General features: G+C 48.2%; 1 protein-coding gene across 1 annotated transcript; it reads right to left on the reverse strand.

Moving 5' to 3' along the window:
- Positions 1-4,073: 4,073 nt before the first annotated feature.
- On the reverse strand, positions 4,074-4,919 carry LOC124673086 (cytochrome P450 89A2-like). Its single transcript, XM_047209216.1, has one exon. The coding sequence runs from the start codon at positions 4,917-4,919 to the stop codon at positions 4,074-4,076; it is 846 nt and encodes a 281-aa protein (XP_047065172.1).
- Between the last annotated feature and the right edge of the window lie 9,017 nt (positions 4,920-13,936).

Below are 13,936 nucleotides of genomic sequence, written 5' to 3' on the forward strand. Positions count from 1 at the left end.
CACAATAATTCTTAACACTTCTGGACATTGCATAAAGCTACTGGACATTAGTGGATCAAAGAAATTCATCCAACATAGCAAAAGAGGCAATGCGAAATAAAAGACAGAATCTGTCAAAACAGAACAGTCCGTAAAGATGGATTTTATTAGGCCACCAGACTTGCTCAAACGAAAATGCTCAAATTGAATGAAAGTTGCGTACATATCTGAGGATCATGCTCGTAAATTGGCTTAATTTTCTGAGCTACCTACAGGGAGATAGACCCAGATTCGTGACAGCAAAGAAATCTGGAACTGCGCAGTAATCCAAATCTAGTACTTACTTTTCTATCAAAGACTTTACTTGGCACAACAAAACATAAAACTAAGATAAGGAGAGGTTGCTACAGTAGTAAACAACTTCCAAGACACAAATATAAAATAAAGTACTGTAGTAAAAACATGGGTTGTCTCCCATAAGCGCTTTTCTTTAACGCCTTTCAGCTAGGCGCAGAAAGTGTATATCAAGTAACATCGAGAGATGAAACATCAACATCATAACCAGGGGTGTTGGGAGTTTTCTCAACCATGCATTGTATATTATCTATGTAAGTTTCAGAGGCTCCCTTTTCATTAGTCTTAGGCTTGCTATTCTTATCAAACAAATTTTCAGGAACAAGCCAAGCATAATTATTTTCTAGAGCTTCATGTATTCCTAGGAGCTTACATGGTATTGGTGCTTTGATCTCCCCACCATCATTAACATTATTAGTGTACCTTATCCTATCCATATCCATTTTTTCAAGGAGACCAACAAAATTAGTATGAGAACCAAGCATATTAAATTTAGCAAAGACCTTTCTAGCCTCTCTTGCTAGACCACCAAATTCTCTAAGAAGGGTTTCTAAAACAAAATCTTTCTTTTCCCCCTCTTCCAAATCACCAAGTGTAAGAAACATGTGTTGGATTATAGGATTGAGATTAACAAATTTAGTTTCCAACAAGCGAACTAAAGCGAGCAGCAGCAATTTCATAAGTAGGAGCAAGTTCTACCAAGTGTCTATCTTCAAAATCTTCAACGGTACTAACATGGGTGAAAAATTCTTCTATATTGTTCCTCCCAATTATAGACCCTTGTCCTACCGGTATGTTTTTTGTGGTAAAATTAAAAGGAAACATGATGAATCAAGTAAAGTAAATGCAAGTAACTAATTTTTTTGTGTTTTTGATATAGCAAACAAGACAAGTAAATAAAGTAAAGCTAGCAACTAATTTTTTTGTGTTTTGATATAATGCAGCAAACAAAGTAGTAAATAAAATAAAGCAAGACAAAAACAAAGTAAAGAGATTGAGAAGTGGAGACTCCCCTTGCAGCGTGTCTTGATCTCCCCGGCAACGGCGCCAGAAAATATGCTTGATGGCGTGTATTTCACACGTTCGTTGGGCAACCCCAAGAGGAAGGTATGATGCGCACAGCAGCAAGTTTTCCCTCGGAAAGAAACCAAGGTTTATCGAACCAGGAGGAGCCAAGAAGCACGTTGAAGGTTGATGGCGGCGGGATGTAGTGCGGCGCAACACCAGGGATTCCGGCGCCAACGTGGAACCTGCACAACACAACCAAAGTACTTTGCCCCAACGAAACAGTGAGGTTGTCAGTCTCACCGGCTTGCTGTAACAAAGGATTAACCGTATTGTGTGGAAGATGATTGTTTGCAGAGAAAACAGTAGAAACAAGTATTGCAGCAGATTTGTATTTCAGTATTAAAAGAATGGACCGGGGTCCACAGTTCACTAGAGGTGTCTCTCCCATAAGATAAAAGCATGTTGGGTGAACAAATTACAGTCGGGCAATTGACAAATAGAGAGGGCACCACAATGCACATACATGACATGATAAGTATAGTGAGATTTAATTGGGCATTACGACAAAGTACATAGACCGCCATCCAACTGCATCTATGCCTAAAAAGTCCACCTTCAGGTTATCATCCGAACCCCCTCCAGTATTAAGTTGCTAACAACGGACAATTGCATTAAGTATGGTGCGTAATGTAATCAACAACTACATCCTCGGACATAGCGCCAATGTTTTATCCCTAGTGGCAACAAGCACAACACAACCTTAGAACTTTCTGTCACTCGTCCCGGTGTCAATGCAGGCATGAACCCACTATCGAGCATAAATACTCCCTCTTGGAGTTAAAAGTAAAAACTTGGCCGAGCCTCTACTAGTAACGGAGAGCATGCAAGATCATAAACAACACATATGTAATAACTTGATAATTAACATAACATGGTATTCTCTATCCATCGGATCCCGACAAACACAACATATAGAATTACAGATAGATGATCTTGATCATGTTAGGCAGCTCACAAGATCCAACAATGAAGCACAATGAGGAGAAGACAACCATCTAGCTACTGCTATGGACCCATAGTCCAGGGGTGAACTACTCACTCATCACTCCGGAGGCGACCATGGCGGTGTAGAGTCCTCCGGGAGATGAATCCCCTCTCCGGCAGGGTGCCGGAGGAGATCTCCAGAATCCCCCGAGATGGGATCGGCGGCGGCGGCGTCTCGGTAAGGTTTTCCGTATCGTGGTTTTTCGCCTCGGGGTTTCGCGACGGAGGCTTTAAGTAGGCAGAAGGGCGAGTCGGGGCCCGACGAGGGGCCACACCATAGGGCGGCGCGGGCCCCCCTTGGCCGCGCCGCCTTGTGGTGTCGCCACCTCGTGGCCCCACTTCGTATGTTTTCGGTCTTCTGGAAGCTCCGTGGAAAAATAGGCCCCTGGGTCTTCGTTTCGTCCAATTCCGAGAATATTTCGTTACTAGGATTTCTGAAACCAAAAACAGCAGAAAACAGGAACTGGCACTTCGGCATCTTGTTAATAGGTTAGTTCCAGAAAATGCACGAATATGACATAAAGTGTGCATAAAACATGTAGGTATCATCAATAATATGGCATAGAACATCAGAAATTATCGATACGTCGGAGACGTATCAGTAGCACGTGCGTAGGTAGTGATACCTTATATATAGCTGGAGCAACCTATCTAGTAGTTAAGGCATCTCCAATGCGGGTACCTAAATGGATGCGTTGGGCCGTCTGTTTTGGGTGGTTCTGGTGGCCGCGCGGACACACGGACAGCTTCACGCGTCCGTGTGTCCGTTTGGGTTGCACGCTGCGTCCAACGCGGCGACCCATAAACCCGTCACGTGGTTCGTCTTTCTTGGGCGGCGCTGCGCCATGGCAGGCCTCGACGGGACATCAATGGTGGGCGGGAGAACGCGCGGGAAAGTTCCCGCGCGCACCAGGGTTCCCGCGCGCGAGAAATGGCCAAGGGCGCGCGCTCGCGCCCAACTTTCCCGCCAAGGCCGCCGGCTATATAAGAGGGCCCGCGCGGCCTCGCAGAGCTCACCCGCTCCGCCGTCCTCTCCACCTCAACCTTCTCCGGCGCCCTCTCCTGCTCCATCTCCATGCCACGCAACCTGTAGACCACGTGGGCCAAGCTCACCCTCGCCGCCCGCGCCAGGTTCCCGCGGACGGAGGAGGAGGAGCGGCAGGACCGCGGTGGGTCACCGAAGTCGAGGCGATCCGCGTCGCGGTGAGAGGGCGGCGAAGAAGGCAGAGGACACGGAGCTGGTGGAGGCGGTCGGCTGGTACGAGGCCTACGACGGCTGGTATGAGGCCGCAGAGGAGGGACCGGACCCCGCCGCCGAGCAGGAGGCGGATGCCGTCGCGGCCACCGATGGGGAGGATGCCGCCCACGTCCGCGATATGGCAAATTCCTCACGCGTATTGTGGGCCACCCAGCTGTTAAAGCTAGAGTGGAATCCTCACGCGTACAGGTCGCCCGCGTCGAGTGAAATCCACGGCCCCAGAGGTGAGTCGCCGGCGAGGCCCTATGTAGCTAGGCTAGTAGTAGGTAGTATTAAGAAAAATGTAATATGTTTAATTTTAATGAAAAATGAAATTATGTCTCTATGAAATGCGGGCCAGGGGAGGACGCGGCCGGATGCGCGTGCCATCCGTGGCCACGCAAACGCGGCCCAGATTTGGGCTGGGTATGGATCATCCCGGACACCGCGGTCATCCGCATTTAGGGTGCGTGACCATGTTGGGCCACGGTTTTGTCCGTTTTGACCCGTTGAGCTCCGTGGCGTCGCCGCCGCCACTGCACTCTTGAGCCGACGGCGCCCACTCGAACTCGCCAACGAGGGTGGCCATCAAGCACTTGATGAGCATCATCCTCATGCCCACCCCGGGGCAGTGCCTATGCCCAGCACCGAACGACATCATCCTGATCTCCTTGGGTACTGGCAATGGGCCGACATCCTCTCCCTCGCCTCCGGAAAGGAACCGTTCCGGCCGAAACTCGTCGGGATCCGTCCACGTTGCCTTGCCTCTCCCAATGTCACCGAGATTGAACAGCACCCGCAGACCGTCGGGGGGCATGGTGGTGGCACCAACGAATTCCTTGGTGCCCTCTCCATGGGCCCCGCACAATATGAAGCACACCGGCGGGTGCATGCGGAGGCTCTCCATTACCACATCATTCAGGTACGGCATGCTGCGGAGGCCCTTGCTAGACAGCATGGCGCCGTGGGTGGTCTCGTCGACGATCTCGCGGCGTAGTCTGGCCTGGATTTCAGGATAGTTGATGAGGTGGGCAAGCATCCACTCGACGCAAGTAGCGATGGTACCCGTGCCTGCACCAAGGAACTCGAACACGAGGCCCACCATCTCGCTCTCCCGGAGAGCCCGCCAGACATTGCCGTCGGCAACGCGGAGATCGAGGAGTGAGTCGGCGTATGGGTGGACCATATCGCCGCGAATCTTGGAGCGTGACTGCCTCCGTGCGGCGAAGAGAGGACGGTACAGCTCGGCTTGCCTGTCGAACAGGGCGGAGATCCAAAGAAAAGCCCTCCAGTTCATAAGCTTGGAACACTAGTAGGAAAAGCCTTATATGTGAGATCTTATTTTTGTGGCGCACTGGCTGATATGCGCCACAGAAAGTTCTTTTGTGGCGCACCTGGCTTGGTGCGCCACAAAAATAGCTTATTTTTGTGGCGCAGCAATAATAAGTGCGCCACATAAACAAGATGGGGCCCACACCCTACCACCCATAATCATAGATTCAACTATTTCTGTGACGCACATGGCGGGGTGCGCCACAGAAATAACTGGTTCAGTGGCGCACTTGTTATGGTGCGCCATAGAAATAACTGGTTCAGTGGCGCACTTGTTATGGTGCGCCACAGAAATAACTGGTTCAGTGGCGCACTTGTTATGGTGCGCCACAGAAATAGTGGAACTTATATCATGCCCCGTACCCCATCCCCACCCGTACACCTCTCCCCTCTCCGATCCCTACCGCCGCGCGCCAGTCGCCGTCGCCATCGCCGTCGCCGCTGCCTTCCTCCGCGAGGGCCGCGAGGGCCGCATGCCGCCACGCTCCTCCCATCCCCGCCACCTGCAACACAAACTGCCGCTACGGCGAGGAGGGGCCGCCGCATCAAGGTGGAGGAGGGCCGGCGTCGCGTCAAGGTGGAGGAGCCGCCGCGTCCTCCTCCTCCTCCACCCCTGCCGTCATCGTCAACCTCCTCCTCCACCCCTGTCGTCGGTGAACTCTCTCCCCTCCCCTCCCCTCCCTCTTCCTCTCCCGCGCGAGCACAAAGTGCTCGACGAAATGCTCGTGTGCTGCTCTGGTTGTGCTGCTGTTGTTGTTGCTGTGCTACTGGCTGCTGTTGCTGTTGATGTGCTACTGGATGCAATCTATCTATCTATCCTAGCTTGCTGTCATTGTTGCTGCAGCTAGATGCATGCTCTTGCAGCTTCTCACCATTCCTGGTGAACTACTGTTGCTATTGCTTGTGTGTGCATGCTCTAAATGGTCAAATGATCATCATGTACTAGCGATTTACTTACCGGCTCATTGCTCATGCCTTTTACTTAATGTCCTATGCTATTGCTATGTCTGTGTAGCTTCTGACCATGTATTGTTGACCGCTCATGCTTGTACAAGCATGCTGGAGGGTTTTAGTGATGTGCCTGATGCTTCCATAGCATCATGGTATGATTGTTGTTGCCTAATTCAATTATCTGAAAAGGTTTTCTTTATTGATGTCAGATAATTGGATGAACTGCTTATGCAGTAATGATTCCTTTGATGTGTTATTGAAGCTTGGATGGAAGCCAACTAGTGTTGGGTACCCTAGCTTTGTTTTGAACTCAACTGAGTAATGATAAATTTCTATTTCTTGTTGGCTTGGATGAATTTATGGTTGATGTAACCTCAGCAGTGGTTCACTGGTGTGATTGCTTGTGCTGTGATGTGACCTCATTAGTTCTTGCTACTGCCACTGGTTGCATCTCATAGTTGGATAATTGGTTCGTTTTGGTGAAAATAGAGATATTCACAGTAGGGAATCATGTAAATGAATGCCACTGTGGTATCCTTTGAAGAAAATGGGAAGTTTCTAATGGTTTAAAAGACTAGGTGATGCTTGGTTATTAAGTTGGCTGTCAAGGTTGGTTTTATCTGGTTAACTTGGATAGGCTATGTGTTCTTGCTTACTTATGCATATCCATCTCTACTGGATTTACTAGCTCAGGCTTGGCCTCTCTCTTGCCAGCATCACTTGGTTACTACCAAAGTGATGAGTAATCCCTTATTGTACACCAGCTTTGTTTTGAACTCAACTGAGTAATGATAAATTTCTATTTCTTGTTGGCTTTGATGAAAATAGAGATATCCACAGTAGGGGATCATGTAAATGAATGCCACTTTGGTATCCTTTGAAGAAAATGGACTGTTTCTGATGGTTTTAAAAGGCTAGGTGGTGCTAGGTGATTCAGTTGGCTACCAAGACTTGTCTCATCTGGTTAGCTGGGATATGCTATGTGTTCTTGCTTGTTTAGGCATATCTATCACTTACTGGATTTACTGGTTCTTGCTTGGCCTCTCCTTTGCCAGCATCACTTGGTCTATACAAAGTGATGAATAATCCCTATGGAGCATCTGCTCCATGCTAAATGGTTCTCTTTATAAATGATTTGGTCTTTAATTTTATTTGTACTTGCCGATGATTAGAATGTTTGGTCACCTATACACTCCGGGAAGGCGCTAGTGAGCCTGGTGCGATGGCACAAATATCAATCTCTTGTGCATCCTACCTGGCCTCACTAACGCCTTCCCGGAATGTTAATATTTGTTTCGACCAACAAAGTATGAGGCATTCCATTTAGTTCATACTTGGACTTTATTCCATTTTAGTGCTGATGATTAAATTGTTTGGTCACTTGTACACTCTGGGGTGGGGCCAATGAGCCTGGTGTGATGGCACAAATATCAATCTCTTGTGCATCCTACCTGGCCTCGCTGACCCCATCCTTGAACCTTAATATTTGTTTCGACCAACAATGTATGAGGCATTCCATTTAGTTCATACTAGCTACTTGTCTATTATTTGAGTTGGCACTTCTTAATTACATTTGCCGATGATTAGAATGTTTGGTCACTTGTACACTCGGGGGTGGAGCAAGCGAGCCTGGTGTGATGGCACAAATATCAATCTCTTGTGCATCCTACCTGGCCTCGCTTACTCCATCCCTGAATGTTAATATTTGTTTTGACCGATAAAGTATGAGGCATTCCATTTAGTTCATACTAGCTACTTCTTAATTGCATTGGCCTTTCTTCCATTTTAGTGCCGATGATTAAATTGTTTGGTCACTTGTACACTCTGGGGTGGGGCCAGTGAGCCTGGTGCGATGGCACAAATATCAATCTCTTGTGCATCCTACCTGGCCTCGCTGACCCCCTCGTTGCTACCGTCTTCTAGATTGCATCTTGGCTTGGATTGCGTGTTCGCGGTAGGAAATTTTTTGTTTTCTATGCAACGTTATCCTACACCAAGCAGCACCAAGGCTCGGGGGATGGGGTTACCCTGAAGTCACCAACCGGAGAAGAACTGCAATACGTTATGCAGATTCACTTCGAAGCTACAAACAACATGGCAGAATGTGAGGCTCTACTACACGGACTGCGCATCGCTAAAGAAATCGGATCAAGCACATCATATGTTGCAGAGATTCCGACCTGGTGGCACAACAAGTAGCCGGAACCTGGAACGCCAGAAACTCCGTTATGGCGGCCTACAGAGATGAAGTTGACGAGATCGCCAAGTGCTTCCTTGGATATGAAGTAAAGTACGTCAGGAGAGATGATAGCACAACGACAGATATGTTGTCCAAGCTCGGATCCGGCGGAAACCCATTCCGCCTGGAATTTTCCTTGAGCACCTACAGACACCCTCTGTTAAGGGCGCTAACCCGGAAAACCCAGATGTGGCGGTGTCTCCGGCTAAGGAGGTGTTGGTTATCATTCCGGCTTGGACCCGACCGTTCCTGGATTACCTCATCGACCAAAAGTTGCTGGAGGACGAAGTCCTCGCACGAAAGGTCATCAGACGAGCAAGATCCTACACAATAGTTGATGGACAACTCTATAAACGAAGTGCCAACGAGATATTTTTTTAATGTGTCTCAAATCAGGACGGCATCGAAATCCTCAGAGAGATCCACGCAGGGGATTGCGGGCATCACGCCGCTCTCAGGTCCCTCGTTGCAAAAGCTTTCCGGCAAGGTTTTTACTGGTTAACAGCCAAAGAAGATGCTGACAAGATCGTGAAAATGTGCCGAGGTTGTCAGTACTATGCCAATCAGCCAAACGCTCCGGCTCAGGAGCTGAAGACCATCCCTATCACTTGGCCGTTCGCGGTGTGTGGGCTCGACATGGTCGGAAAATTAAAGAAATCATCTCCTGGTGGTTTTGAGTACCTCCTGTTCGCTATTGACAAGTTGAGTAAGTGGATCGAGGCAAATCCAGTGAGAAAAGCCGATGGTGCTATGGCACTAAAATTTGTTTGCAGCCTCGTAACGAGATTCGGCATCCCGCACAGCATAATCACAGACAATGGCACGAACTTCGCGCAGGGAGAACTAAAGGATTATTACAATGACGTAGGGATCCGACTTGTCCTCACATATGTGGCTCACCCACAATCCAATGGGCAGGTCGAGCGAGCTAATGGCCTCATACTAGCCGGAGTCAAACCTCGCCTTGAGGAACCGCTGCGCCGTGCAGCCGGAGCTTGAGCTGAGGAGTTAGATTCTGTTTTGTGGAGTTTACGAACTACCCCTAACAGGTTAACTGGGTTTACGCCTTTCTTCCTAGTATACAGATCTCAAGCTGTGCTCCCCTCCAACATCATCCATGATTCCCCGCGAGTCTCCGCGTACAATGAAGAAACTGCTGACGAGGGGAGCTAAGTTGTGTTTATGGTGCCTCATATGTGAAGTTTCCTAGGTTTTATGGGATGCATTGGTAGTTCGTTGTCTTTTAACCATGGTGACGGTAGTTTGTTGCCGCATGGTCTAGGTATGTGTTGTTTTTTCGGCTTTGCGGCAACACCATGGTGTCTTCACGCCGTCTGTGAAACATCTTCCCATCGTGGTAGCGATGCTCCTCAATGTTATTGTGTTTGCTCGATCATATGTGTTCTCGCCTTTGGAGTCGTGACGTTCTCAGTGGCTCCTAGAGTCTATCATTTTGGCTTGAGGTTTCTCGAGGCGTTATCTCGGTTCGTGTTTGTTTCTTTGTTTTGCGCTCGACTCGGCGACTTGGACATGGCGGCGTGGTCTCAACTCCGTATGTAATTCGCCATCATCAATCGATAGTCGTTTGCCTCCTAAAAATAAATGCCCGCGCATAAATTCTACTCTATCTATAAATAGACGTCTGAGGTTTGTCTAAATCTGGATATATCTAGACCCGACGGAGGGGTAGTATAGATTTGGTAGACGTACACACATGTAGCTTTGCTACATGGAAGTAAGCGCATGCATGTGCGTTGGTTGCTACGTCTGCACATTTGTTTTTTTCCAAACGATCCTACAGAAGTATTGTAGCAAAAGGAAAAAAAGCAAAGGAGGGGTCACCGCCTAATGCTAGCGTTCAAGATTACGATTACAGGATCAGGACAAAACCAAACATAAACCCCTGCCTACAGCAAAGGGAGCCAGAATCAAACAAGGAAGAGCAAACTGCATAGTCTCATGAAACCAGCAACTCCAAAAGGAAGTTTCTTCGACCACCAACATCAGGAAGTGTTTCCATCGCTTGCATCATCAGGCTTCTTGTCCTCCAAACGAAGAAGATCATCCCGCCCAGCATTCCCAGAGGATGAATTTCCAGCTCCAGCCGCCGCAGCTAGGCGCAAGAGGCCATCAGCGCTAGCTCGGAGGTCAGAAGCATCTTGTTCGCCATGAAGACCTGACCAATAGTTCATAAAAACAGCAGCGTAACTGATTAGATCAAGAGGAGAGCTAATTAGCTTTTTTTTCGAAGCAAGCTCTGTTTCTAAGTTTTCAGATGGCCCAGCAAATAGCTGCCAAACCAACTATCTGCGTATTACGACTTGCAGGAGTAAATTGGGAAAATCACTAGAAAAACTGTGAAAAACTCCCGAGACGAGTGGGAGAGTTGATAGCAGTAGCAACCGCGCTCCAAACAAACTTGGTAGCTGAACATCCAAAGAAGAGGTGGTTGATGGTTTCCTGCTCATTGCAGAATTGACAGATTGAGTCCCCGGACCAATTGCGTTTGAGCAAATTGTCTTTGGTAGCAATAGTATTGTGCCAAATTAGCCAAAGCCAGACTTTGATCTTAAGAGGAATCTTGCTCTTCCAGAGATGCCTAAAAGATCTGTCTCTTCCATACCCACATACCTGTTTATACACAGACTTCACAGAAAAATTGCCACTCTTTAACCATTTCCATCTGGGGAAGTCATTTTCTTGTGTCAAAATTGTTTGATTCATCAGTTGGAGTAGTCCAGCCTCTTGGATGATAAGGTCAGGTGTCAAGCATCTCCTATATTAGAATCTCCAACCCACAACAGCCGCCTCAACAACAGTGACATTTTGATCATTGCAAATATCAAACAAGACAGGGAACATGTCTTTGAGAGGACTAATGCTGCACCAAGAATCTCCCCAAAAGCTAGTTAAAGTTCCACTCCCAACTTTCATCCTTCCGCCACAGAGATATATATCTCTAACTTTCAACATGTCAGACCAAATTGGAGAATCTCCTGGCCTGTGTTTTGCATAATAAATGCCTTTACCTCTTAGATATTTTAGTCTCATGAAATCTTGCCAAGAACCAGTATCATGTTCCAACTTCTACCACCATTTACACATTAAGCTAATATTAAATTTGAACAGTCTTTAACTCCCAGACCACCTTTTTGTTTTGGTTTACAAATCCATCTCCATTTCACAAAATGGTATTTTCTTTTGTCAGCACTACCAGCCCAAAAGAAAGACCTAATAGATTTATCAATTTATTCTATATTTGACTTATGCACAAGCCTTTGGTACACATCAGTGCTAGAGAGGCAGCCAGTAGAGCCCGCGCGCCAAGAATAAATGACTTTGTAGAGCAAATTTCTCTTCACGCTGAGCGGAAAGTTTGGGCCCAAAACTGGAAAGGAATTTTGGCAAAGTCTCCAGGCGAACCGCCGCACCATTGACGTCTATTCCCCCGCGGTGCCCTATTCGTCTCCTCTTGATCTCTTTTGCGCCGCCTTCGATTCCGGCCGGCTCCGTCGAGCCCTCGTGCTGCTGAGCCCCGCCCCGACACCACCTCATTCTCCTCTCCCGGACCGATCCTCAGCACCCAACCCCCATTCCACACACACCAAACACACAAACCCTAACTTCGGCCGGTGGAAAATCTTCGATCTTTGGCCCCATGGTGGCGGCTGCCCGACAGAGGGTGGTGATGACGAATCGCGGAGGACATCCCTGGTCCTGGCCGCCTCCAAGGTACACGACCTCGCCATAGTTGCCACCTTGGAGGGCTTGTACATGCAGATCAGGGCCATTCATAGGGCCACGCGCCTCCTCGAGTTCCCTGGCTAGGTTCTCTTCCTTCTCCTCCTGTGCGTCCTCCTCCATTGCTGCTATGATCCATGAACATGTAGCTGCATTGTTAATTTGTTATTGTCACTTTCAATAGCTTGTTCTGTTGTGTGTTGTGTGTCAAGGTCTGAAGAGGAGCTGGTCAGCTGGGAGGATGAAGTGATTTAGTTCAACCTGAATTAAAAAACGATTCTTTTCCGAGCAGTCCCAGGCTAACCCTAGGAGGCTGTTATGCGCTGTCTTTGTTGGCTCCCTCTGTGGCATTGCGTTGGCTGGATGCCGTCACGGGCGATATGGGCATATGGCTTCATTTCGGAGTCCACAGTCCTGTGCATGTTTCTTGTTGTGGCTTCATCACTCCATTTTTCCTATTTTGCTCCACTGTAGACTGTATATGATGTGTGTATCTAGGTACATTTTTGTGCCTTGTGATAATGAGCCAATCAAGATTTTACCACACCTAGTTCTACTTGCGTTGCTGGAATGCTTATTATTTAGTACTCTCTCCGTTCCGAAATATAAGACGTTTTGGTGGTTCAATTTGAACTGCCAGAACATCTTATATTCAGGAACTAGGTATTAGCTGCTAAGCAAACGGATGTTTACTTAGTGCGATTGGCTTTACTTTTCTATAGATAGCTCTGAATTTACCAGAGCATCTGAATGCCATAGTTAGTCCATTGCATGCATGGTAGACATTGCTTGGGCACATGTTACACTGATGGTCTTATGTTAGATATAGCCTGTAAAGAATGTTTGAGCTCCGCAACATTGTTTGTGCCTACTTTGTGTGGCTGCAACATTATCTTGATTAAAAAAATGTAATATTGTCTCTTATAAGTGTTGTCATGTTTATACTAGTGATGGTATTACCTATTGTAGGTCAACACACTTCTAATAATATGCTTTGGACTAGATTAATTTTACTATGTTACGATATCTTGCCAACATTGATTGACATGTTTCCTTTTCTTAATTTATTTTTGTAGCCTGCCGGCGGTCTATGACCACGCCAAAGCTCTTGCTGGTCTCAGCACCATACATTGTCATGTGCACTCCTGCTTGTCGCCTCCCTACCATCTGGACCATCAACCAAGAGGCGCCCCTGCCATGACCAAGCTGACAACCAATGTTGCTAGTTGATGCTGCTGCAACTCTTCATCGGCTAGTTATTGCCTCCGGGAGGTATTAATCGTTCATCTCTTGTTCTAGTGCTTCTTTGCGTGTGATCTGTCGATTAGATGTTATGCGTATTGAAGATCAACCTAGAACTGCGCGAGCTTGTGGGCGGCGAGTTTGCAGCGGCGTGGGGCGGGGCAGCCCGGGGCGGCCCGGGACGGGGCCGGGCAAGCTCGTGGCGGCGCTGCGTGGAGCGGCGTGTGGCGGCGCGGGACGGGGCCGGCCCGCGGCGGGCCGAGGTCGGCATGTGGCGGGGCGGGGCCGGCGAGGGGCGGGGCTGGTGTGGGCGGTTGGTGGGTGGCCAGCTGTGAGAGCTGAGAGAAGGAAAAAAAGGAAAAAAAGAAAAAAAGCTGACAGGTGAACCTTTAGCTATATTACGGTTTTGAATAGGGGCTCTGTTCTGCGCCAACAATTTTCCGACCCGTAAACACGAGTTCGGTGAACTGCACTCGGTGTTTTTAGTTCGCGCGTTTACGGGCTCTGTTAGAGATGCTATTATATCTCATAGACTGCTGTTTGGATGACTTCTTTTGTTGGTTGCAGTTCGACTAGTAGAACCAAGTTCGACTAGTAGAACCATCGAGAAGTAGGAGTGGCGCAGCTAGCTGGCAAGTGGCGACCACAACAGTGGTCTTGCTGACGCTGACTCCACGCCGTGCGACCTTCTGCTTGGCCCTTCCCGTTGCCTGGACGAAGGGCCAAGAGGCATGCGAGCACCCCTACTCCAACCTAGCCGATGGCACAAAGATGCTGCAGGTTGGACGTCTTCATCGTGGTGGTTCTGC

Source organism: Lolium rigidum, chromosome 7 (genome assembly GCF_022539505.1).
Source record: "Lolium rigidum isolate FL_2022 chromosome 7, APGP_CSIRO_Lrig_0.1, whole genome shotgun sequence".
In the NCBI taxonomy this organism is placed as follows: Eukaryota; Viridiplantae; Streptophyta; class Magnoliopsida; order Poales; family Poaceae; genus Lolium; species Lolium rigidum.

What these genes read in the sequence shown, in the direction of transcription:
- LOC124673086 (XM_047209216.1), bottom strand. Translation starts at nt 4,919, where the DNA reads ATGAACTGGAGGGCTTTTCTTTGGATCTCCGCCCTGTTCGACAGGCAA.